This window comes from Tachysurus fulvidraco, chromosome 10, assembly GCF_022655615.1.
Source record: "Tachysurus fulvidraco isolate hzauxx_2018 chromosome 10, HZAU_PFXX_2.0, whole genome shotgun sequence".
Classification (NCBI taxonomy): domain Eukaryota; kingdom Metazoa; phylum Chordata; class Actinopteri; order Siluriformes; family Bagridae; genus Tachysurus; species Tachysurus fulvidraco.
In genome coordinates, this window is record NC_062527.1 from 17,321,673 (window position 1) to 17,347,558 (window position 25,886).

The 25,886-nt window shown below is 39.9% G+C and overlaps 1 protein-coding gene and 5 non-coding genes across 7 annotated transcripts; 2 read left to right on the forward strand and 4 right to left on the reverse strand.

The window, feature by feature from the left end:
* Positions 1-4,996: 4,996 nt before the first annotated feature.
* Positions 4,997-5,069, reverse strand: trnaa-agc. Its single transcript has one exon. It is a non-coding gene; the product is annotated as a tRNA-Ala (tRNA).
* Positions 5,070-5,485: 416 nt separating this feature from the next.
* On the forward strand, positions 5,486-5,558 carry trnaa-agc. Its single transcript has one exon. It is a non-coding gene; the product is annotated as a tRNA-Ala (tRNA).
* A 555-nt stretch (positions 5,559-6,113) lies between these two features.
* Positions 6,114-6,186, reverse strand: trnaa-agc. Its single transcript has one exon. It is a non-coding gene; the product is annotated as a tRNA-Ala (tRNA).
* Positions 6,187-8,281: 2,095 nt separating this feature from the next.
* trnaa-agc lies at positions 8,282-8,354 on the reverse strand. Its single transcript has one exon. It is a non-coding gene; the product is annotated as a tRNA-Ala (tRNA).
* Positions 8,355-8,662: 308 nt separating this feature from the next.
* trnaa-agc lies at positions 8,663-8,735 on the reverse strand. The gene has a single exon. It is a non-coding gene; the product is annotated as a tRNA-Ala (tRNA).
* On the forward strand, positions 8,728-25,699 carry brd8b (bromodomain containing 8b). 2 transcript variants are annotated; one of them, XM_047819367.1, is made up of 19 exons: positions 8,728-8,873; positions 9,658-9,754; positions 10,262-10,331; positions 10,412-10,524; positions 10,980-11,102; positions 11,672-11,752; positions 12,002-12,066; positions 12,220-12,359; positions 12,580-12,771; positions 14,093-14,195; positions 15,657-15,782; positions 16,112-16,278; positions 16,729-17,211; positions 17,402-17,592; positions 17,709-17,801; positions 17,888-17,956; positions 18,227-18,509; positions 18,672-18,770; positions 24,307-25,699. In XM_047819367.1, the coding sequence occupies exons 1-19, from the start codon at positions 8,855-8,857 to the stop codon at positions 24,364-24,366; spliced, it is 2,574 nt and encodes an 857-aa protein (XP_047675323.1). In that variant the 5' UTR covers positions 8,728-8,854; the 3' UTR covers positions 24,367-25,699. The 2 variants fall into 2 exon arrangements, with proteins under 2 accessions (XP_047675323.1, XP_047675324.1); XM_047819368.1 differs by lacking the exon at positions 8,728-8,873 and adding an exon at positions 8,896-8,937 and having other exon boundaries at positions 10,475-10,524.
* The last annotated feature ends 187 nt before the right edge of the window (positions 25,700-25,886 follow it).

The window sequence follows — 25,886 nt, forward strand, 5'->3', positions numbered from 1 at the left end:
GTGTAAATGATCAGTGTAAATATCTATCCATCCATCCATCCAGCCATCCAGCCATTTTTGTACCCCTGCTACAAGGGGTTAAACAGAACCTGGAGACTATTCCAGGGGACTCTGGGCACTAGCAGGGTGTGTGTGTGTATGACACCATGAAACCAACTCACTGCATAGTACAATAGTACAATAGCACGCACACTAACACACACACACACACACACACACACACACACACACACACACACACACACACACACACACACACACACACACACATACACACACACACACACACACACACACACACACAATTTAAAGATGCCAGTCATCTTACAACGCATGCTTTTGTACTATGGAATCCTGAAAGCACAGAGAGAAAATGCAAACTCCACACACACACATATTAGAAATAACTAGATCCCCCTATACCCCGGAGGTATGAGGCAAAAGTATTAACAGTCTCTGTGTGTACCATTCCCTCCCTTTTATTTAAAATAAAATTAACACTATCCAACAAATATTTATTTGATTGCTGACAAATTTGGACAGACTGGATTCTACATTATAAACTATTATATCAATATCATTTTTTTAAGAAAATGACATAATTGCCTAATGTCCAATTAGCTTCTTGTTGCTATGCAGTTTCATTTTGATGATGTCACACAACCGGTTATGTTTCACAGGCTGGTTGGGATTCGGCAACTCGTGTCCACTTCTACAACCAGACAGTAATTTAGAAATGATTCAGCTGCTCGGTATTCTATCAAAAACTATTTTAGCCAGACAGAAATCTGGAACTGCCACAGCCCTTCAGTGCTCTAGGACTATTTTAGTTCTTCAGTGTTTTAAAAGTATTTTAGTTTTTAAACTATTTTAACCGTCCAAGTATTCTAGAATGATTGTGTTCTACAACTATTTTAGCTCATAAGTATGCTAACTTTTATCCTAACTAGTTTTTATCTAGGCATAGTTCTAGAACTATTTTAGCTGCTCAGTATTCTAGGACAACTTCAGCTTTTCAGGAAACCCTGAAAAGTCATTTAAGCTGCTCTGTATTTTCCGCAATTTTATCTGTTCACTGTTCTGGAACTATTTCAGCTATTTTGAATTCTATGACTCCGTAAATTCATATTCGATTTCAAATGTATTTGTATAGCGCTTTTAACATTAGACATTGCCTCAAAGCAGCTTTACAGAAGATAAACATAAAACAAACTTTAATATAAAGATTAACATTATACAAAATGTTCAAGATTAATATTAGACAAATTTAAATGTGTTTGTATTTATCCTCAATGAGCAAGTCTGAGGTGACTGAGGGGAGGAAAAAATCCCTTAGATGGAAGAGGAAGAAACCTTGAGAGGAACAGACCTCATTTGGGTGACACCAAGGGTGTGATTATAAATATAAAGTCCGACAAATGTTGTATTGATGAGGAGGTTGTTGTCCTCAAAGAGCACATGGAGTCGGTATCTCCTCTTATTATGTCAGAATATTTCATGAAGCTGAGTCCAACTGGAGCTGGTAAATCTTTAGATGTCTCAGGATCCTCACATGGCTGGCCTCATCTCAGTGAAGGTCCAAACTCTTCATGACACAGAAGACAATCGGAGCTGGTAAGCTGTTGAGTATTCTAGAACTAAGCTGTTCAGTACTTTAGAGCCATTTTAGCCACTCACTTCACTTGTTCAGTGTTCATTTCCTCAGGTGTAATGACACAGCAGAAATAATTAAGAGTTTAATCCATTCCAGATCTTGATTTTGTGTAGATGATTCTTCCAATGCGTGAGTGAATGAGAGTGTGTGTGCCCTGCGATGGGTTGGCACTCCATCCAGGGTGTATCCTGCCTTGATGCCCAATGACGCCTGAGATAGGCACAGGCTCACTGTGACCCGAGAAGTTCGGATAAGCGGTAGTAAATGAATGAATGAATGAATGAATGAATGAATGAATGAATGAATGAATGAATGAATTAGTGATTCTTTCAACTTTAGCTTTTACTCCCCTTCAATTTCAAGAGACTGTAACATTTATTCATTTATAGACAAACAAGGAAACAGTGTGTTTTCATTTTTAGAAATAACTTACTTTTTAATGTTGTTTGTTTTTAAAGACAGTAGTACACAGTCACATTAGTAGTAGTAGTCACATTAGTACCTGAGCTAATTAGCTACCTGTTTCCAGAAATTTAGCAAAGGCATGTTATTATGATGGACATTACCATCAGTGGGGCTGCTTTGAAAATGATGATGAGCCATTATACATTACTCATAGTGTTTTGTCATGTAAAGCTGCGTGGATGTCACATGATCTGTGAACAACTGGAAGAAATACATTATTGTTCCAATTTAAGAAGATTTGTTTGATTATTTGATATCTACAAAAGCTTTTTTTTTTAATTGTCATGATTGAGACCTGTGAGATCATTTTTTAAAAAGTTTTTGCTTCTCCGGGTAGTTGTTGCGGCTTAGTGATAAATTCTTTTGTTCAGACGTTTGTGTGCTCAAATCCCTGCTCCTTTAATTAAACTGCCTTAGTTGTGTCCTTGTACAACATCTTGAGTCATGTCATTAGCCAAACGAATAAGGGTTTGTTATTGTTATTTATACTTTGTAAATATTACACTATGTTCAATTGAATAGCTATGTATTACAATCGATTACCCAGGTTTCCTGTAAAAAAAAACTCTGTGTGTGTGTGTGTGTGTGTGTGTGTGTGTGTGTGTGTGTGTGTGTGTGTGTGTGTGTGTGTGTGTGTGTGTGTGTGTGTGTGAGTGAGAGAGAGAGAGAGAGAGAGAGAGAGAGAGAGAGAGAGAGAGAAAGAGAGTGAGAGAGAGACAGAGAAAGAGAGAGACAGACAGATACAGAGAGAGAGAGAGAGAGAGAGAGAGAGAGAGAGAGAGAGAGAGAGAGAGAGCTAGAGAGAGAGAGAGAGAGAGAGAGAGAGTCTGTAGAATCCATCACAAGTGGTCTATAGATTCACTGCTACAGAATATTTAGGATTAAAATAGACGCTTCAATCTGGCAACCCGCGCCCGAGAATCGCTGCCATCACGAAAAAGCAGCCACCTGCTTCTGCCATTGTGCCTCGGGCACTTTCTTCGCTACACCGAATAAGATGAGGCGATCAATTAAATGAACCAAAAGGATCGATTCGACTGAACGCAGCTGCTGTATCCGCCGCAGGGTTCCGTATTTATGGACCGAGTTTATTAAAATGAGGAAACGGCGCGCGAGCGTGGCGGCCCGCGTGGGCGCGTGGCAGATTTCCGGGTGTAACAGAAACGGACCGTGTCCATGTTTAACAAAACGCTGAGCTGAGAAAAGTATAAAACCCCAATCTGTCAGGACTGATGCGATATTTAAAGGTGCCGTTTGTCATTTTGCTAAAACATAGAAAGGACTTTTAGTGGACTTGTTTATTCAGTTTGTACATTTTTTAAGGCCATAACCTTATAACCTTCTACTTGTTATTCCTGTGTAACAGTGTCCACACATCTCTGTACTGCTGGGGAAAAGTTAGGACGATCCTAAAGGCTCACGCACTTTTGGGGCCCCCAGAGGCTTGTATGTTTGGTGCAAAATGGGTGTGGTAGGGGCCCAGTCTCATTTTCTTTCATAGGGCCCAAAATTGCTAGAGGCACCCTTGATACCTATATATATATATATATATATATATATATATATATATATATATATATATATATATATATATATATATGTATGTATATTACATGCTGTACATGTTTACATATATATTACATGCTGTACATATCTGCGCTCTGTCTATTTGCACAGTTGCTACTCTTTGCACTTCTGGTAGATGCCAAACTGCTTTTTATTGCTGTGTACCTGTACTATGCAATGACAATAAAGTTCTATCTATCTATCTATCTATCTATCTATCTATCTATCTATCTATCTATCTATCTATCTATCTATTTAGTTCTTACTTAATAATTGGAATTGAATGGTGTGTATAATTATTGATAATGACTATAAATTGAATATTCTTGAACAATGATCTTATTATAAAAGCATAGATTTGAACACTGAATAGGTTAGGTAGTAACATGATTTGAGCAAAACCCTTTTAATATATTCTTTCTTTACGTCATCATTGAACAAAGTTGATCACATATCAATGAAAGGAAGCTAAACCAAATCTTATTGTAGTAGCAGAACTGTAGAAATTGAAATCAGGTCTTCAGGTGTGTCAGTGCTACCAAACATACAGGCTTGAAACCAGTTTCTGAATCGCTGAACATTAATCTAATGTACACAATCTTTAATGATGCAATTAATGAACAGATTTTCAGGCATTAATACGACTTGTCGTTACTCAGTCATGTCAGCTGTTTATCCTAGCGTTTTGGAAGTAATTAATATTATTTGTTGAGCCTTCACAGATTTTATATAAAGACCCCTGACCTGTTGTAGAGGAATGAAGCAAAAATGTTTTCTCTTTATGATCTATTTAAAGCACATCAAACTCTTCAAGCTTGTAGAACACCGTGATTATGACCTGCTGGTTCAGGAGTCGTGAACAATATATGGAACCAATAAACACAGGAAATGTTTCACAGCAGGTGGAAAGAGAAGTGTTAAACCTCCTCACTCTCTTATTGGTGGCAGAAAATTGCTTTACTTTGCTTCTCATTTGTATGAAGTAAAGGCAAAGGGTTCCCAATTTTTTTTGCTGTTAATGTTTATCATGTACTGCTCAAAACAGTGCTTTTACTCTGAAAATATATGTTTAGAAGTATTGCAAAATGACTAACCAGTAAAAATCTTAGACTTTGTACTGAATATTAAAATCAAAGATCTTCTATAGTTCACATTGTGGAAAATTTGTAAGCTTTGTATAGCTAATCTGTTATTGTAATGTCAGTCTTGACATACTGTCAATCACTGTGAATGCATCTTGGATAAAAACTACAATAATGTAGGTTATAAAGACAATATTTTGTTCCTGAGCCCTTGCACAAGAAAAAGCTTTGGAGGATGCGGGCATCGATCCCGCTACCTCTCGCATGCTAAGCGAGCGCTCTACCATTTGAGCTAATCCCCCATTACAACAGTCTTAATTACCGGTGTAATATGAAATTACTGTATATGTGACTATTACGATGCAAGACATTGTAGACAAATTGCTTGCAAGTTCTATATGTTCCAGTTTTCTGTATGAAATTATCTCTGGTTTTCCTGTCCGATGAAAACGAAGTGACAATTGTATGTTGTTGTTTTTTTAAGCAGAGCAATGTCACCATCTAGTGGCCAGACGTTATTTAAAGTTATTAAACCATATTTCATTTGTAGTAGCAGTTTTGTGTATTTTTGAAACTGCTGATTTCTTACCCAGTATTACATTTTACATTTACATTATTTACTGTCCAGTATCATCCAAATGAGGATGAGTTTTGGTCTGAGGCTGGTTCCTCTCACTGTTCCTTCCTCACCCCAGTGTGTGTGGGTTGTACCACGGCTGGGGGATTAGCTCAAATGGTAGAGCGCTCGCTTAGCATGCGAGAGGTAGCGGGATCGATGCCCGCATCCTCCAATGTACAGTTTGTTTTCAATGTGCGTTATATTCTACATTTACAGCATTTGGCAGACGCCCTTATCCAGAGCGACGTACATAAGTACATATTCTCATTCATTCTCTAATCAAAATCATACTGCAGCAGAACAATACCAAATTTGAGAAAATATGACCTAACTACCTCATTACAAACACCACATAAACCTTTTTCTTCATGCAATTAACTAATTAGACAACCCCATAGCTCTTTACCCAACTTCACCTTCATTTATAGATATAAGTGAGCGAATCCCCCAGTCACGACAGAAGAAACACAAAGAGAGGAAATAAATATATTTCACAGAAAATCTTTACGCTTACAAAATAAAGCTTTTCTTAATTTATTTATATGTGGAATTTTATTACAAATATTGAAAATACATGATTGTATGTTATATAGAGAGAGAGACAGCTACTGGGTTGTCTAATTAGTTAATTGAATGAAAATAGGTTAATGTGGTGTTTGGTCATATTTTCTCAAATTCGGATGAATAACTTGAACATACATACGTACACTGAAAACAAACTATACATTGGAGGATGCGGGCATCGATCCCGCTACCTCTCGCATGCTAAGCGAGCGCTCTACCATTTGAGCTAATCCCCCTGTTAGTGTATAACAGCCACAAAATGGGGTGAGGACGAAACTGTGAGAGGAACCAGACAGACCAGAACATCCTCATTTGGAAACATTGGACGGTAAATAAAATAAATATAAAATGTAACACTGAGTAAGAAATCAGCAGTTATAAAAATACACAAAACAGACCATTTGGCCCCAACAAACACAATTATATTATTCTATATTATGGTGGTTGATGTGAACATTACCTGAATTATTCTGTCTATTTAATAGATAATAGACTATATTGTAGACTATATTATATCATCATAGCACAGAAACTGCACTTGTTAAAGTTACAAACGACTTGTTCTTAGCTTCGGACCAAGACTGTATGTCACTATTAGTTCTACTTGACCTTGCTGCATTTGACACTATAGACCACAACATTCTTCTAGATCGCTTACAAAATTACACAGGTATTCATGGTCAGGCTTTAAGTTGGTTTAGATCCTACCTGTCAGAGCGATACCATTTTGTAGAATTAAATGGTGAATCCTCCAGTTTATTACCAATTAATTATGGGGTCCTTCAAGGATCAGTTCTAGGACCTCTGCTTTTCTCTATATACATGCTTCCATTAGGGAACATTATTAGAAGACATGTTTAGTTTCCATTGTTATGCTGATGACACACAGTTATATATCTCATCAAAACCAGATGAAATAGCCACAGTGTCCAAATTAACTCAATGCCTTAGAGAGATAAAAGACTGGATGAGCTGCAACTTTCTATTGTTAAACTCCGATAAGACAGAAATACTACCCATAGGTCCAAAAACCAGTGCACAGAAACTCTCACAACTTAACTTCCATTTAGAGGGATGTACTGTCACTAGTAGCTTGACAGTGAAAGACCTCGGTGTTATATTAGACAGTAACTTGTCTTTTAAAAATCATATCGCTCATACTACCAAAACAGCGTTCTCCCACCTTAGAAACATTGCCAAGCTGAGAAACATCCTGTCTGTATCTGATGCTGAGAAGCTAGTTCATGCCTTCATGACCTCTAGACTGGACTATTGTAATGCATTACTAGGTGGTTGTCCTGCATCTTTAATAAAAAGGCTACAGTTAGTCCTAAATGCAGCTGCCAGAGTTCTCACTAGGACAAGAAAGTATGACTATATAACCCCAATTTTACCATCTCTACACTGGCTACCTGTTAAGTTTAGAATTGATTACAAGCTGCTGCTACTTACGTACAAGGCTCTTAATGGTTTAGCTCCCATATATCTAACTAGTCTTCTAACACGTTACAATCCTTCACACTCTCTGAGATCACAAAGCTAGCTCCCAAACTTTGGAATAGTCTTCCTGATAGTGTTCGGGGCGCAGACACACTTTCCCAGTTTAAATGTAGATTAAAAACTCATCTCTTTAGTCAGGCGTACACATAATACATCCTATCGTATCATGCACTAGTACATCAGACCTGCACATTTTTATGAACAGCAGATTTGTTAATCCCTTTCCACTGCTTCTCTCTTTGTACCTATCCCGAGGCATCCAGACACTGTACCAGCTCCCAACGTCCTCTGTGGGACGAAGCCTTTGAACGTCCACTGAGCCGAGGCCGACTCTAAGAATCCTGAGACATCTCCAGTTAGACTCTGTGATACTAAGGAGATTCGAAGTCCATGATCCTTACACCAATACAGACTGTATATAACTGACTGTATATTACAATCACACCCCCAGTGTCACCCATATGAGGATGGGTTCCCCCTTGAGTCTGGTTCCTCTCAAGGTTTCTTCCTTTACCAATTTAAGGGAGTTTTTCCTTGCCACTGCTGCCTGAGTCACCTCAGACTTGCTCATAGGGGAATAAATACATACACATTGTGAACTATATATATCTAATAATAATCTAGAATTTTTATTCTGTTAATTCTTATTTCTTTTATTATTCTTTATTTCCTTTATCATTAATTATGTTTACCTTCTGCTCTATGTTTATGTCCTGTAAAGCTGCTTTGAGACAATGTCTATTGTAAAAAGCGCTATACAAATAAACTTGAATTGAATTGAAAACTATTGTGACAAAAGTATTTCTCCTAGTGACGTAACAGAAAGGCGAGTGGAGGATGCGGGCATCGATCCCGCTACCTCTCGCATGCTAAGCGAGCGCTCTACCATTTGAGCTAATCCCCCAGATAGTGTACAACAGCCACAAAATGGGGTGAGGACGAAACTGTGAGAGGAACCAGACAGACCAGAACATCCTCATTTGGATAACATTGGACAGTAAATAAAATAAATATAAAATGTAACACTGAGTAAGAAATCAGCAGTTATAAAAATACACAAAACAGACCATCTGGCCCCAACAAACACAATTATATTATTCTATATTATGGTGGTTGACGTGAACATTACCTGAATTATTCTGTCTATTTAATAGATAATAGACTATATTGTGACAAAATATATTTCTCCTAGTGATGTAACAGAAAAGCGAGTGGAGGATGCGGGCATCGATCCCGCTACCTCTCGCATGCTAAGCGAGCGCTCTACCATTTGAGCTAATCCCCCGTCAAGCAAAACCTTGACGCAGCGACTATAAATTCATCAGCACGCCATCCTGTGTCTCAGACGGAAGTGCGTACAGAGGGTCGTAAATAGACGTAAATGTGCGCCGAGTGCGGCTCAAAATGTCCACCGGAGTGGGGAGTAAGTGACGATAATATTTATTTCCTTATGCTGTATGTTACCGATGCACACAACAGAGCAGAGAGTAAACCTAAAGCCTTTGATTTCTATCCAGTTGTCTGCCATTTGAAATAAACAAACTGTTATGTTTGGTCTTGCTAGCTTGGGGCTAGCTTGAGGCTAGCTAACAAAAAAAAAACTAGCTAGCTAACGCGCTAGTTAGATCTAATATTATTATCTTTACAGTGTAATAGATATGGATTACATACTAAATGTGTGTTTCTGCTGCTTTTAGTTTAGCCAACAGATACATAAAAGACAAGCCTGACTTGTATTAAGAGCTAGCTAGGCTAATTAGCTAGGCTAAATAGCCTTAGCTTTAGGCTGTCTATTTAGCTTGACTTAGATTCTGTCATTTCCTTCATAGCTAAATCATATATGAGTTGTTTTTTGAGCTCCTGTTAAATGTTTAGATAACTAACACTTACTAATGTTTATATATAAATGATATGATATTCTTTTATGTAATGTCTTGTATTGTTGGTTTGCACTGTCTTTTGTCCTGCTCTTTCTTTTTTTTGTCTTGTTTTGTCCTGCACTGTGTACACCAGGTTGCACTGATACACTTTATGTATCTTGGACTAACTTACTAAGTCCTTACTTCTGTCTTTTCATTTCACTGTGTACTGCAACAGCTATATATGGTTGAAACGACAAGCTTCTTGACTTGACTATTTGATATGGGGTTGAGTGTTGTACCGTAAAAACAACTCAATTGTATATATTGTTTTTTTTGGTTGTGTAGAACATAAGATGCTGGCTCTCGGGCCGACAGAGCCGTGGTCCATCCGGGAGAAGCTGTGCCTGGCGTCATCAGTGATGAGGAGCGGAGATCAGAACTGGTGAGGAACTCAGATTATCAACACGTGTCTCATGGAGACACCGACCTTGTTTCGTTTATCCGGAGGTTCAGGGTTATGTCAGGGATTTAATGTCTTAAAAAGGATAAAATATGATTATCCTGATTATCCTAAAATATGATTATGATTATGAGGTCTCGGAAAAGCGTTCATTAGTCCAAAAAAATCACACATGGTAGACCTCTTTAGATACGTTACACCATAACACATGACCTCTATACTGAAATCGCTGCGGTTCTCTCTTTTTTCTGTTCTGGCGTAATTTTTGTATGATTTAGTACATCAGGGAAGCTCTGATGATGGGAAAAAGGTCTTCTTTGTTATGGTGTTTTCAATACCTGACTAAACAAAGTAAAAAAACAAAACAAAAAAAAAAAGTAACCCTCCCTTTTTAAATACTGTTTGCTTTAAAACAATCAAATATTTGTTTTATCTTAGCACTGACTGAACATTTCCAGTTTAGTGGTAAATTTGTTGTTCTTCTTACAGGGTGTCAGTAAGCAGAGCCATCAAACCTTTTTCTGAGTCAGGCCGTCCTCCAGACTGGTTTTCTCAAAAGGTATCCAAACATCTTAAAGCTAAAAGCAGCAAATGTTTAAACTTTGTGCGTGTAGTTTATTGGAAAAGACTCTTTGCAAGACGTACAGACCTGAGACGAATTGTTTCTCGAGATTACCACACATTTCTCGTCCTTGTGAACAGCACTGCGCTTCCCAGTATTCAGAGCTGCTAGAGACCACAGAGGCCCCAAAGTGAGTGTTATAACCGGCTTCATGCACACAATTCACTGATTTTTTAACACAAAGATCTGTTGCGTTAAAGACTAATTTGGTGTATGCGAATATTAAAGAGGTTTCCTTGTAGTAATATTGTAATTGTTGGGATTTTCTTACACATTAACCCCAAAAAAGAATAAGAATTAATGCTAAATGGGAATCTGTTTAATTGTATTATTGTTAGGCCTGTCACCTTTTAGCGATTTACCGTCTGCCCAAATAGAACTTTTTTTTTAATTCACACTTGCATTGGGCGACTAAAGGCCAAAGGTCTTTGGTTTGAAATGTCCTGCTTCTCTGTCCTACACTGTGCTTTACTGTATGTCCTTATCTGCTGCAGTACACACAAGGTTGTCTGACACATGGCTTTAGAAGATGCTGTTTGACTGGGTTGAGCATTTTCTAAATGCTTAAGATGTGTTCTTCTCTAGGCGGAAGCGTGGTGAAAAGGGAGAAGTGGTAGAGACCATCGAGGATGTGATCGTGCGCAGGCTCACAGCAGAGAGGATAGACGAACTCAAAAGACTCCTCAAAGACACCCAGGAGAAATACAGGTGCCTGTTCTGACCTTTCCTCCACTCATCATCTCTGCTAACTGTATAGACTTTCTACCCATCCCGAGGCATCCAGAAATTGTACCAGCTCCGATTGTCTTCTGTGCCATGAAGATTTTGGACCTCCACTGAGATGAGGTCGACTGGTTGACTTGCCACTGCTGCCTGAGTCACCTCAGACTTGCTCATTGGGGATAAATACAAACACATTTAAATCTATCTAACATTAATCTTGAAATTTGTATTCTATTAATCTTTATATTATTTTTTATAATAACCTTTTGGTCTATGTTTATGTTCTGTAAAGCTGCTTTGAGACAATGTCAATTGTAAAAAGCGCTATACAAATAAACTTGAATAGAATTGAATAGACTGAATGGCACACAGAAGATATCAGTGTCAAGTCATCAAATTAAATTAACGAATGTAAATAGAATTAATATAACGGGCATTTATTAACACGTTTCTCGGCCCAAACCTGCAGAAAATCTGCTGTGGATATGGAAACTGTAAACACTTTTTTTTTCCAGTTACTAATTGAATTCTCTGTTTGTTTTTGTCACTTGCAGGAAGCTGAAGAAGGAGGTGGATTTGATTCAGACAGGACACATGGACTCCAAGCTGGAGGAGCTATGGGGAGAGATTGAACAGTAAGTACAGTTTTTTACTGACCCGCCACGCCATGCTCCTGACAGTGTGAGTATAAGGACATCGTCTGCAGCAGTAATTCAGTTCACTATAAAGTAAACATAAATAAGTTCTGCTGAGCGAGACCATAAACATGAGTATTTTACATAGACTCACTGGCCATTTTGAAAGGAACCCCTAATTATGTGGTTTATAAATTATTCTATAAAATGGTTTTTGATACAATTTCGTGTTGTGAATGAATCTGACAGAAAAAGGAAACAGGAGGAGGAGGAGGCTGAACAGAAGAGGAGAGCTACCGAGACAGCCTATCAGGGTAAGTGCAGAATTTCAGAAACTACACTCAAAAGCACTGTCGTGTTTTTAAACTACGGTGAGTTAAGACTTTCAGACGTGAAACTTCTATTGCGTTTTTAACTGGAAAACTTTCGATGTCACATATTTTTTCTTCTTCTTCTCATGTCTCCAGCACGGCAAGCCGCTAAAAACACAAAGAGGCACCCGAGCGTCACTGTCCGCTCTCCATTAGGAGCCAGTTCTCCCAGCATGGACGTCCCACAACCTGACACCCCTCAGCAAATGACAGACGAGTCCTGTCCCAGTCCTATGGTGAGTCCCATGCCCTTATCTAGAGGTCTCTATAAAGTTTTAAAAGTCATCGCATGATGCATTACATTATATTTATACGTTTCTCTTGAGGAAGAATTAGATCCAATCTGCTGAACAGGTCAGGGGTTAAGCGTTCACTTTGTGGTGGTTGCAACTTGACCACTAGTGCAGAACCTTGGACTATCTAATCATCATAATAATCATTGTCTGTTCTGCTCAGACTCAGGGTGTACCAGTATTCATACCAGTGTCTGAGGCAGCTGGCCCAGTCCATAAAGAGGGAAGTTTGAGTGCTCTGATAGACGAATCCCCACAGAAGAAGCACCCAAATCAGAAAGCCACGCCCCCACCTTCACCTTTGCTGTCTGAGCTGCTGAAGAAAGGAAGCCTCCTATCAGCCAGCCCTAGATTGGTAAGCATCACGACTCTGAGACCCTCTATTTTTTACACTCATCTGGGGAAAACTTATCAAATCTGGGTAGAAGCCTGAAAAATGTGGTGGTGTTTTTTTTTTTTACCTCCTCAATAATAAGAAGTGTGTGTGGAATGTTGGGGACACACGGCTTCGCTTACATAATGGAAGGGGCAGATAAGAAAAATTAAAATCGTCAACGAGACTTCGGTGGACAAGACGAGTGTTATTTTTTTACATAAACATTGTCATATCCCAGCTTGTTAGTGAGCTACTTTAAACCAGTGGTCCCCAACCCCCGGGCCGTGGACCAAATGGTACCGGGCCGCCCAAGGAACATTAAATTATTTCCATTTTATTTACTGTGGTGTATTTCTCTCGGGTTTGTGCGACTTTCCATGGACAAGAGGTTAACCGGGAGCTGAGAGACGTCACCTAAAGCCGCACCAATACGGCGCATGCGCAAAATATCATGATATCGGGCCGGGTTTAGGTGACGTCTGGAGCTGAGCAGCTGCAAGCGGCAGTGGTGTTGTAGCTTTGGTGGAGAGAGAAGGTGTGTATCGCTCTTCTCTCTGTTCACCGGTACTTTCTCATGTTTAACAGTGCTTGGTGTACGTGTATATTGTGTTTGCTCAAATTTAACCCACAAATTAGCAAAAATGAGCACGAAACAGATGTCGTTAGAAAGTTAGAAACTCTGCCGGTGTTCTGGATTAAAGTCATGGCGGAATACCCTGAGATTGTCACCACAGCACTTAAATCCCTATTGCCATTTCCGAACATGCTATCTGTGTGAAGCGGGGATTTCTGCAGTGACGGCAACCAAAACAAAACAACGGAATAAACTGGACATAAGCAACACACTTCGGGTGTCATTGTCTCCTATTACCCCAGAAGGAACCGTCTCGTTGCAAAGAAACAAGCTCAGGGTTCTCATTGATTTAGCGCTGTAGTGAGTTAAAAAGGCATGATTAAATAGAATTAAATTAAAATGATTAATTTTAATTTAATTGTATAGCCGCCACCCCCCACCCCCAGCGGGCCGCGGTAAAATTATCAAACATTGACCGGTCCGCGGCGAAAAAAAGGTTGGGGACCACTACTTTAAACCACTCTTTTAGTTTTTGAGCTACAGTATGTTTGAGGATATAAAAGCTTTGTGCAACTATGACTCACTGCAGCCGTGCTATAGTTCATTGCAGTGGCATAAATACTACATCAGCACTTCAGGTCGGTCTTAATTTGAAATCTTTTAAATTTAGTTACCTCATGTATCCTGTAGGTAGTTGTGTTGATAAAAGCTGTGTGTTGTGCTCAGGTGGTGGAGGGTGAGGTGGCTGCAGCTCTCAGTAATGGTGCTCACGGTGTGGACATTCACGTCCCTGCAACCGTTCATTCAACCAGCCACGATGTCTCATCAGGTAAACGCTCTCTCCGTCACAACGCGCCTTACCGTGCAATCTCATGCTGTGTCTAACCCACTGTTTCTGTGCTTAATGTGCACATTTTAACAATTCTATGCTAAGCAAAGCTTGCAAAACAGTGTTATGTTGGGATATATTTTTTTAAATGATTATGCTTCCATTTGAGCTTTTAGAAAGGATGAAAAAAAACCTCCACAAATGATATTGTTTAAAATCATCATTAACTTTTTTTCTTCCAAGTCAAAAAGACACTAGGGTTAAACTTTCTTGACAAATAATCCTTGTGTTTCTTGATTTTGGGGAACAAAAGTGCTCTGAATTATTGGCATGAAGGTATACTGTGGAGTTCTAATGTTTGCTTTGTCTGTCATGGGAAAAGTGCAAGATCTAATATCAAATGACTAAATATTTTGAAATGTGAATGCAGCCCTAGAATGTAGAGGTGGACAAATCACTTGTCTAAACTAATAAATTTTTTTTTTATTCGCACACAATCAGCTTAAATAAATAAGCTAGCTCTACTTCCTAACTGCATTCGTTTAAAAGAGGTTTTGCGATACGATCTTTTCCAGTCATTTTAATTAGCGTATGTGGATGATGGAACATATTTTTACAAAACTGGAAATTCTGACCAAATGAGGGAAATAAGAAAAAAATGAATTGCATGCAAACTGCACACGGCGCATCACCTCGCAGTTAAACGTAATAACTGGTTCTTGAAAATAGACACTAGCCACGTTCCTGATATTTGTGATGGAAGTTTGAAATGTCTGCCAACGACTTGGTGACTGTTAAAGGTCGTACGTCGTAAAATTGATCCAGAGAGGACGAAGACAATGTCTTAATCTGCTATCATGCTGAATGTTATTATATGACCTTAGCTCTAACACCTTTCTTTTATTGTTTGCTTGCCTCTGTTACTGAGTGCTGAAGGCAGAGTGTTTTCGTGTAGTTTGTCTGAGATATGATTAGCATGGTTTCTTATAACGGACCCGGCGATTTCTTATAGGATTTATAGCTCCAGCAAACAATCTGATTAGGATTGGAATTGATCCAGACAAGATTACAGCTAGCTCAAATGTCCGATAGTTGTTGTCCATTAGCTCCCTTCCTGTGTGAAGGATATTTTAAGGGTGTTTCTCGTACACAAATAGATGGGCTAGACTTATTGGCAGCGTTAGGTTTCCATGTGTCTAGTCATGTACACTGGAACTTTCTTATGCTTAGTCTCTCATTTGTCCATCCCTACAGACTGTGGGACTTTTTCAAATCAGAAATGTTCGATTTGGAAAGTCCGGAATAGCATCGTGCTGCATCCGAAGCTGGATTATTTTTCCTGGCCCTAGAAGTGAATCTGCTCCTTTATTGTGTATGTGTGTCTTTAGCGCTATATCTGTGTGTGTGTGTGTGTGTGTGTGTGTGTGTGTGTGTGTGTGTGTGTGTGTGTGTGTGTGTCAGATGCACCAACATTATCGCGTTTGTTGGAAGTCACTCCCCCAGTCCAGATGCCCACCAGCGCCGAGCCCTCTAACCCCCCCACTGTAGCCCCTCCTGCTTCCGGACACCACTTTATACCCACCACAGGTCTCTGCTGCTCTCTCTCTTTATTACACCTCTCTGCAGCTTTGCTTTTCTGTCTGTCAGTTTATAAGGCATTTACATAAGCAAAATTCGAAAAGGAATCCTTATAGAGTGTAGAGAATCAAAATAAAATGGTTTTATCGTGACCCATATGGAACTGTCACGTACAATACAGATGCAGTATTTATTTAATGTGACTACAAAATGAAAGATTTAAAGAAAACTTCTAGATATCACAGTGATGGACATTTTGTAAACTTTCTGTTGATGTTCTTGATGCTGATACTGAAATAAGTGTGTGTGTGTGTGTGTGTGTGTGTGTGTGTGTGAAGGGGCAGAATGTTCAGGGGCAGAGTCAGTGCTAGCAGTACAGTCTGGGCCGGAGCAGACGGAGGGGAGAGAGGGAGAGCTGGTGGAGGACCTGGTGGCCGTGTCTTACATGGAGGACGAATTGGACCTGGAGACAGTGGGGGACATTATAGCCATTATTGAAGAAAAGGTACAAATAACAGACCCAGAGACACGCAATCATTTGGAGGCGCTCAGTCTTTTTATGACAGTTTAATGTATTATTTAGTCCAGATTGGCCAAGATGATGGTGGTGTTCTTTTCTCTCGTGAGATATGGGGAGTTTATGGATGAAATTACTGACAATTTTCCTTCTTAACAACTCTGCAATGCTCTCTCTCTCTCTCTCTCTCTCTCTCTCTCTCTCTCTCTCTCTCTTTCTCTGTCTCTCTCTTTCTCTGTCTCCCTCTCTCTCTGTCTCTCTCTCTTTATCTGTCTCTCTCTCTTTATCTGTCTCTCTCTCTTGTCTCTCTCTCTTTATCTGTCTCTCTCTCTCTTGTCTCTCTCTCTTTATCTGTCTCTCTCTCACTGTCTCTCTCTCTTTATCTGTCTCTCTCTCTCTGTCTCTCTCTCTCTTTCTCTGTCTCTCTTTCTCTCTCAGGTGGATGATTCAGTGGAGGTGTTGGATGCAGCAACAGTGGAGGCTGCACTCTCTCTTTGTGAAGAAGCAGTGGCAGGGGGCCACCCCCTCTCAGATCCCTGGGAATCCCAGCCTTTTAAAGCACCTGAGCCAGAGACCAGAGTTTTCACCGGCCCACAGCTTATCTCTTCCTCACCGGCATCCGCTGCTATCGTGGTGGAATCTGTGATGGTGGAAGAGGTAGCACAAACCGGAGTGTCCGTGATGCCGACCGAGGACCCTGATTCTGTTCCTCCAGCAGTTCCCGGGAATGCACACGAGCCTGAGACGGTAGCTGATGATGAGAGGGACGGCGAGGAGGACGGAGCACAGGAGGAGGAGCAGACGGAGAACAGAACGCCCAGTCCTTCTGTGAAGTGTGAGAGTGAGGAGTGGACACAACCAGAAGCTGAGACGCCCTGCCTTGACTCAGAGGACAGCTCTGCCTCCGGGAGAGACCCAAAGGTATGAGATTTTTAATATGATTTGAAAATGAGTAAAAAAAAAATAGAGCCTAGGATCAGGTTTCCATGGTTACACAAACCGTTGCTGACATATATGGCTTTTGTCATAGTACGGGGTAAAGTAGACATGTGAATATTACACTTCTGTTAAATATCTCTCTCTCTCTCTCTCTCTCACACTCTCACTCTAGGAGGTGAAGGATGAAGATGGAGGGAGTGAGGTGGATGCAGATGAAGTGATGGAGATGAAGGAATGCGGAGAGGGGCCGTATCTTTCAGAGGTGGACCCACCAGCCAGCGAGAGCGAGGATGGGTACGGTACGAACTCCCAGCGCTACACCACCGCAGACTCCACCGCCAGCAGCCCTGCATCCTCCCAGTTGTGAGTAGTGTGTGAGTGTTTGCAGAGTTTAAGCAAGAAAGGAATTGATAACGTGGCAAATATCAAGCACACTATATAATTTATCACCTTTCTTTGTCCCTCTGTCTGTGTGCCAGTTCGATGTGTAGTGAGGACCAGGAGGCTTTGCAGGCCCAAAAAATCTGGAAGAAGGCCATCATGCTGGTGTGGCGTGCAGCAGCCAATCACAGGTTAGCGGTGAGATAATATGTCCGATTGTTTCATAATTTATTCATTTCCCGTTGGTGATTTGAGCTTTGTTTGTTTATATGTGCAGGTATGCGAGTGTCTTTCTGCAGCCTGTATCTGACGACATCGCTCCTGGCTACCACAGCATCGTACACAGGTACTAGAGCAAAGGTGTGATGTAGAGGTCATATTTTAAGAGCAAGCACTGAACCAGTATTTCACCCCCCATTTTCTATCCTAATTAAAATAAGCAGTAAATTTGCATTCATTTCTGGTGTTTCTAGGAGAGACTTTACAGAGTGTACAGATTTTAAAGAAAGGTTTTGTTTTCAGGGAATTTGTGATTTGTCGAACAGATTCGAAGTATCATAAATCCTTTCCAGAACTGTTTTAAAGTCTCACTCGTTCCTCCTGCCCCCACGTTCAGGCCCATGGACCTGTCCGCAATCAAGAAGAACATTGAGACAGGGCAGATCCGCACGACAGCCGAGTTCCAGCGAGACATCATGCTAATGTTTCAGAACGCGGTCATGTACAACAGCTCGGACCACGACGTCTACCACATGGCCCTGGAGATGCAGCGTGATGTCCTGGAACAGATCCAGCAGTTCCTGGCCACTCAGCTCATCATGCAGACTTCTGAATCAGGCATCAGCGCCAAGAGCCTTCGTGGGCGAGAGGCCAACCGTAAACAAGACCCTAATGACAAGGTGAGATGCGCACACCAAACACGCTGATTGTGGTGGAAGGGAGAGCAGTCAGAATCCCAAATTCATTTAATCATGGCTGGAGAAACAATACCCAAGCCTGCTAAAGGCCCTTGTCAATAAGGATAGGGTTACACCCGCTAACCCACAGTCTCATATACTTAGAGCCTGAGCCCAGCACACAAAGATGCACATTTAGAGCCAGAACCAGCTGCCATGCCCCGAAGGAAAAGGAACAACTCCAAACAAGATACTAACAAACAGGTCAGTGAGATTAAACATTTGCATACACACAGAACCTGTTTACACCTGGCAGATTCATGCAACTCGCATACGAAATAAATAAAGCTTATTTAACACGCATGTAAATCCGATCGCTGTCTCCAGAGTGTCGACATAGTGTAAACCTCTCACAAAAATCTCATCACACATCCATTTCCTCCATACACAACATGATGTATGGAAGATTCACTCAATTATCACAATATGCTTAGGGATTGTTTTTATTTTCCACTGAATAAAACACACTCCACAGAGAAGTACAAAACCTCTTTGCACCAATTTCTATATGAATATCAAAGTTCTGTCCCAAGCATACTAGCTATAAACAGATCAAACTTTAACTCCAGAACTCCATGTTCTTTATGAGGGACGACATGGGGAGTCGGTGATCGAAGAGTTACGAGGTGATTTCTGCATATAATCCATCACACATCCATCTGATTTTTAACTGAAGACATATCAGATAGCAGTTACATGAGAATGCCAGGTGTAAATGTGGTCTTGGACATCCCTGGGAGCAAGAATCGTCAATCATAAAGACGATCGGAACGACTAAACGCTCAGCTGTCGTGAATTTCTAGAAAGATCATCTGATGGTAAGTCTTCATCACGTTCAGCTAAAACATGAGTAGGGATAATCGTCATTTGAGAACAGTTTAGATTTAATAAACCCTCATCATTAATGTATTCCGACGCTTGCACATGAACACTGTCCTACTCTAAATTGAAAAAATCCAACATAAACCTTCTCTGGTGAGATTTTATCGTGGTCGTTAAGCAGTACGCAAACGCGTCGGTGACGGTTTGTGGCTGCACCGTCTGCATGAACCTGTTTCATATGCATGACTGCTCTCCAGTCAGGTGAACACCAAAGTATCTGTAACTTAAAAACGCCTGAAGCAAACCCATTATGTCCCCATTCGCATTGTCATTCCTGCCTTGTGTATTTATTTCAGTTGAAATAAACTGCATAATGTGGTGTAGTGAACAAATGGCTCACTGAGGGTCTAGGTTTCTCAAAACCAGAAGAGTTTTGTAGCAGAGCAAACACTATTTAATCTGTGATCCAAATGATCATGCATTTGCAACATGCACCAGACATTAATAAGATATCATAAGATTACTTGTCCACTGGAGTCGATGCCAGTCGTCTTGAGAAAATGTTTCAGGTTCAGCATCGGTAGCCGGTAGCTCCGCCCCTTTTTCTCTACATAAGCAAAGCTGCGACCGTTGAGTGCGTCATTGGGTACTCGAAGTGCAGTTCTCTCTGGCTGGCTTAAACACACTTCTCTCACTATTTATACCATACAGTGGCACAGAATTAGGATATAAGCATGTGATTTGGGACAAAAATCTAAAAATCTTCTAAGTTTCTTTTCCACCATGAGACACAGCTGCGATTCAGTCTTCATCATAATCATCATTACAGCTGGTGAATTAGTTTAATATCAGCTGAAAAGCAATGGGCCGCTTGCACGGCGTTCTGCTCGGTGCTTCTCCAGCAGTTCTGGATCGCCATAGTCATGATGTATGATAGGACAGTTAGTTAAGTTCTGCTAACCTTTTAAAAATAAAATCTAAAGATTACTGTTTGTTACCGTTTACTGTTTATTTTTTTACACCTTATTATTTTAGTCACATAAAAAATAAATGTAATAATACATCACATTTGTATATAAGAGAAATATGAGGATGTTTAATAATATTTAATAAAGAGATCGTGCATCTTACTCCTTAAGTCTTGACTTCTATACTTCTAGGTGGTACGACCTGTATATTAGAGAGCGTAGTGGCTCCATCTGCAGCCAGCGAGACCATCAAATCTCCTGACATCGAAACCTCACAATCGTACACCACACGTTAAACGCTTCAAAAACGAAAAACTGCTTTAAAAATGTAATTAGGCGTCAGTAGGTTTTCCGCACTGCAAGGATTTTGGGAAACTTGGCCCGATTTATTATTTTATTTATTTCTGTATTTTATATGTGTCACTGTTTACAGCTTTGTAGTAATTGTGAAAGCTCCACACCCACATCCACATAGACACATTAAGGATGTTTTACCTCATCCTCTCAATGCATGCTTGTCAAATCACACGTATCACTTCAAACCCACGCTCACCCCACACACACACACAACACAGTCGCTCATCAGCCATCTGTCACACAGTCTGTCTATCAAGCACTGATCTGTCTTCTTTCTCAGCTGCATCTCAGACGAAACACGCATCCATGACTTCTCCAAATTTCAGTACTCTTTTTAACACGCCCTTGTTGATTTTCCTTCACAGTTTTCCCCTCTTTCTCAATTTCTTGTCTCTGTCTATGTTCCTTCATTAGTTTTCCCTACTTTTGAGCGGAAATCAACTTTGTTAGACGAAGGCCATGGAAACTGGCTCTACATCAGCAAAAACCTCCAGATGTCGATCTGACAGTTTTTTTTTTATAGAATTCTTTGAATAAATCTGTGTAAATCTTTTTTTACAGGCCAAACTGTAAAAACAATTTTGCTAGATTTACAAACATTTCTGTAACCGTGGTCTCTAACTTGCAATGTGATAAAGGCCAGTGATAGAAGTATCCTCGTTCACAGTGCAGCTGCTTTTCGTTTAGCGACGCCCACAAAACTCCATAAAAGGCAAAAACCTCATCGCTGAAAACGACAAACTAACTAAACAGTAAACGAGAGCTCATAAGTGCGGTGCAAGTAAAATCTTCCAGCAGTTCAACTCCGATGCAGACACACAGGTGCCATTACTTTCCTCCTAATTGAAAGGATAGACATTTCATTTATACCTTTCTTTTGTAATCATGGAACTAATATGAACTGACAGGGTTTAATGGAATAATTTATGAATAATTTATGAAGTATACGATTTGATTTGAAGGTTACATTTGTGTCTCTCTTTCATCTCCTTAAAATTGACACAAACTGTAGAGATATAGTAGGAGAGTGAGTGTGAGCGAGTGTGTGTGAGAGCTTGTGAGTGTGTAAAACAGGGGAGTGTGTCCCTGCTTAATTTTAGCGTACACGGCATCAACGAGGGCGTGACAACAAAAAAAGAGCACTGAAACACACTGTTTCCCTCTTTCGCTTTCATTTCCATCCCGGCTTCACTGAGCTTGTGTGTGTGTGTGTGTGTGTGTGTGTGTGTGTGTAATAATCTGTGTGAGCTTTCTTCTGCTCTTAGTTTGTATATTTGATTGTACAACGCTTTGTCTTGTGTATGTTTTGTTACTTCCTTTGCTTTCAGGCAAAATGTTCAAAGTTCCTGAAAGTTACCAATCTCATCTTCATATCCATCTTTACTAGTCTATAACCTGTGGGGATAGTTGTGGAAATCTCCCGAATAAGAGCTGTGCACTTCCTGTTCTATACGGCGAGAACCGTGACTGGTCCTTAAAGAGCTTATCCTATGATTTGCACACAACTTTTTTTTAATTCACGTTATATTAGTTGTGTGTTTTTACACAAACGCAGATGACGATTGGTTTTATTTGAGTGCTGAGTACACTGTGGTGACGTGATCATTACAGGGACCAAGCTTATTCTGTCCCACGCTCTCAAAATGCACCTTTGGAATATCATAATCTGGAATATCTGGTTAATCCGATTAGCAAAGCTTCACTAGTGAGAGATCACTGAAGATCACCAACACAGAAATCAGGAGTTGCTGAGAGGTTTAGTAAGCAGATAACTGGGAAACACTGGGAATTCACATTCTGAGAAAATACCATGGCAGTTAACTCCGTTGTCTTGGTGGGTAACTGTCTCCATGTGTTTCCATATTCCTTTTGACGGTTTAAATTTTTTTATAAGCGTTTTCAGTCACATCGAACATCAACCCAAAAGAATCTTTTCCAGAAGCAAACACTTAATATTTCTTTAGTCTATTGAGCATGCCAAGCTTTTCAGTTCACACTTTCATTACTGAAGTTCGGAGCATCATTAAGGTGCTTTCTCACTGTTCAGAATTAAATACAGTCTGTAAGGGACGCTTAGTTTATTTTAAACCTTTTGTTATCAAATAAAGTTTATTAACTTGTTGAAATAAACGTAGCATCTCAAATGACATGCTATAAATTCATACTATGAATTTTACTATAAGGAGCATTAGTCGTGTCCTAGTCAATGGCCAATTATGTCTAAACTAATGTAATGCATTGCTGTTGGCTTGAATTATGTTATTTTACAAATAAATCTCTCAACCTAGACTAATTGAAAAGACATTTGGATGATGATGATTATTTAAACGGATTGTCGTCAGCCATCTTGAAAAAAAGTTCTCGTCCATTGTCGGTGCATTGTAGCCCCGCCCTTTTTTGTCATGTAAGTGGAGCTCTGTCCAACGTTCCACACTTTGCTGTTTAGGTTGAATAAGTGCATCATCCAGGTACTCGCAACTCAAATCAAAATTTTTATCTAAATGGTGTTGAGTTCAAGTGTTGGGTTATGGTTCCATGTCTTGTCTTTGATGTGGGAAAACATGCACAAATGCCCTCATGAACATAATCCTTCCCCGGAATTAAAGGATTTCTCCATTTCCTCGTTCCATTTTTAATTTTCGCTGTAAAATTGAGGCAGCTCGAAAGAGGGGACGTGACAACAGCTAAAAAGACCTCTGGAGTGACTCTACAGTTAGAGATCTGGCTCTGACTTGAACACGGACGAGATAAGGGTCAGACCGTCTTACTGTCTTGAGTGTATTCGGTGTACACTTCAGCGCAAGAACAAGTGATATGGAATCAGTCCAGCTTGCTGATGGGATTGTGACTGATGCTTGTGACCTAATTTTTTAATCACATTGTGATTTTTGCACAACATGCAAAGCTCCTCTCCCAGTAGCTTCTGAAAGTAGAAGTCATACAAAATATATTGCCCTGTGAAGGCTTAACATTTTTCCTACAAACAGAAAAGCTCCTTGTTGCTCTAAAAGCTTTTATATGTGCTTCAACTGTCTGTCTGGAAATCTGCTTGTGTGTCCGTAGTTATAAATCTCTGTCTGTTGCGAGTTGCTTAGAAGAGTGTGTGTGAGTGTGTGTGAGACTCTCTTTCTCACTGCTGTTTGTCCTCCTACAGGACAGTCTCCCCATGGCCTCTCCTGCTTTTCTTCTCTCTCTCTTTGTAAGTATCCAGCTCAGAGCTTTTCTTTCTGCCCCCTTAAGGCCTGCCTTTCTGCTACACATACAAACACACATGTACACCCCACACACACACACACACACACACACACACACACACACACACAAGCATTTTCTCCTCTTGTAGTAGGACTGGATAGAGATGTGCTAGGATCACATACCTGATATATTTCTTGAATTTTATACTATTCTTTGTCATACTTGTAACAGAAGTAAGCAGTTGGTCATGTTTGATTTCAAACACGAAAATATTTCTTTGTAGGATTCAGTGTATACAGTCTACTATGTCATGGCTAACAGAAAGTTATTTTGCCTACAGAGAAGCTTGTGTTCCTGCTCACACCTCCCTTCTATCCCTGCTTTTTCTCTCCTTCTAGGATGGAGGCACCCGTGGTCGCCGCAGTGCTATCGAGGCTGATATGAAGATGAAGAAATGAACAGCAAGTCCACAACATTTAGGATCTCTCTCTCTCTCTTTCACTCTTTCTCTCTCTCTGTGTCCTACCTTCACACTAGCAAGCAAGTCACTCGCATGTTTATATTTTCCGTGTGTGTGTGTGAGACGAGGACACAGAGTCTCATGGTCTCTTTAGAAGTCAGCATTATTTATTTGCTGAATCAGAACTAAACTGAGCCAGAGAAGACCTAAATACCCCACTAAATGGTTGGCAAAAAACATTGAGATAAGCCAGATGATCGGTATTTGGTGTCCAAGGTTTTACAACAAAGCCGCAGTAGCTTTTCAGTGTTGTTTAGGACACAGTGTGACTCACTGTAAACATTTTTTTTTTTAAAAAGTACACGGTGTAGCTGAACACTGCCATCTTTTACAACTGGAATCACTTATCATTCCATTGCATTTGTAAATACAAGATAGCATTGCTGATGATGAGTAGCAATATATTCATTCACCAGCCCGTGTATTAGGAGCGTTCGTGCACTTGTGCATTCATCCAGTCCGTGGCAACAGTATAACCAATCAAATCGGGATCAAGAGCTTTAGTTAATGGTAGAAAAAAAAAACAAGCTGTCCAGTAAAGGACTAAATAAGAGTCTGATGTGATTTGCTCTTTGGAGCTTGTCCACCTCAAGGTTTGACATGTGTTCTGTGATGCTTTGCTGCTCACTGAGGTTGTAAAGAGTAATTGTTTGAGCATCTGGTTGTTCTCCTCTGATCTCTCAACAAAGTGTTTCCACCCATAGAGCTGCTCACTTTTGAACTATTTTGTGTAAACTCTAGAGACTGTGGTGTGTGAAAATCTCAGATCAGCAGTTTCTCAAATACTCAAACCATCTGGTAGCAACATCAAAGTCTGTGTCCAAGATCACAGGTTTCCCCAAACCTGATGTTTGATGTGAATATTAACCGAAGCTCTTTACCTCTATCTGCATGTACACACCATTCACTTTGTGCTGCAGCCACACGATTGGTTGATTAAATAACTGCATGAATGTACAGGTGTTTTCTAATAACATTAGTTTTTACTCCAGTGAAAAATGAACAAATCTGATGTTGGATGTTGAGCATGTTTTGGCTGACTGGGGTGAAGAGAACAGTGTAAATTTGTTTAATGAAACCTTTAATGTACTTGGTTTAAACTTCATTAGGTGTGCAAATGTCAATGGGCTGTCAAATGATGACTTGTGGAAAAAATAAATTCCTAAAACAGGTCAAAAGTAGCTGAAGGAACTTTCTGTATTAAAAAAATGTAAATGAACCTTTTTTCTACTTGTTTTAATTTATGTGAGTTAATAAAACCTTAGAAACCATTTTTTTTTTTTGCTTTAGAGTTTGAATTCTTGTGTTCATACATAATCTATTAAATGTATTTGTTCTTGTAAAGTAATAACCTTTATATTACATATATATTAACAATCGTTTCCAAACACTGACAATGCAAAACTCAAATAAATCTTTGTGACACAGCCTCTTTCTAGAGAAAATGCTCAGCCGATT

What these genes read in the sequence shown, in the direction of transcription:
- brd8b (XM_047819367.1), top strand. An exon ending in CTATGGGGAGAGATTGAACA is followed by an intron (nt 11,753 to 12,001) that starts GTAAGTACAGTT and finishes TGAATCTGACAG; the next exon opens with AAAAAGGAAACAGGAGGAGG. An exon ending in CCTCCGGGAGAGACCCAAAG is followed by an intron (nt 17,212 to 17,401) that starts GTATGAGATTTT and finishes CTCTCACTCTAG; the next exon opens with GAGGTGAAGGATGAAGATGG.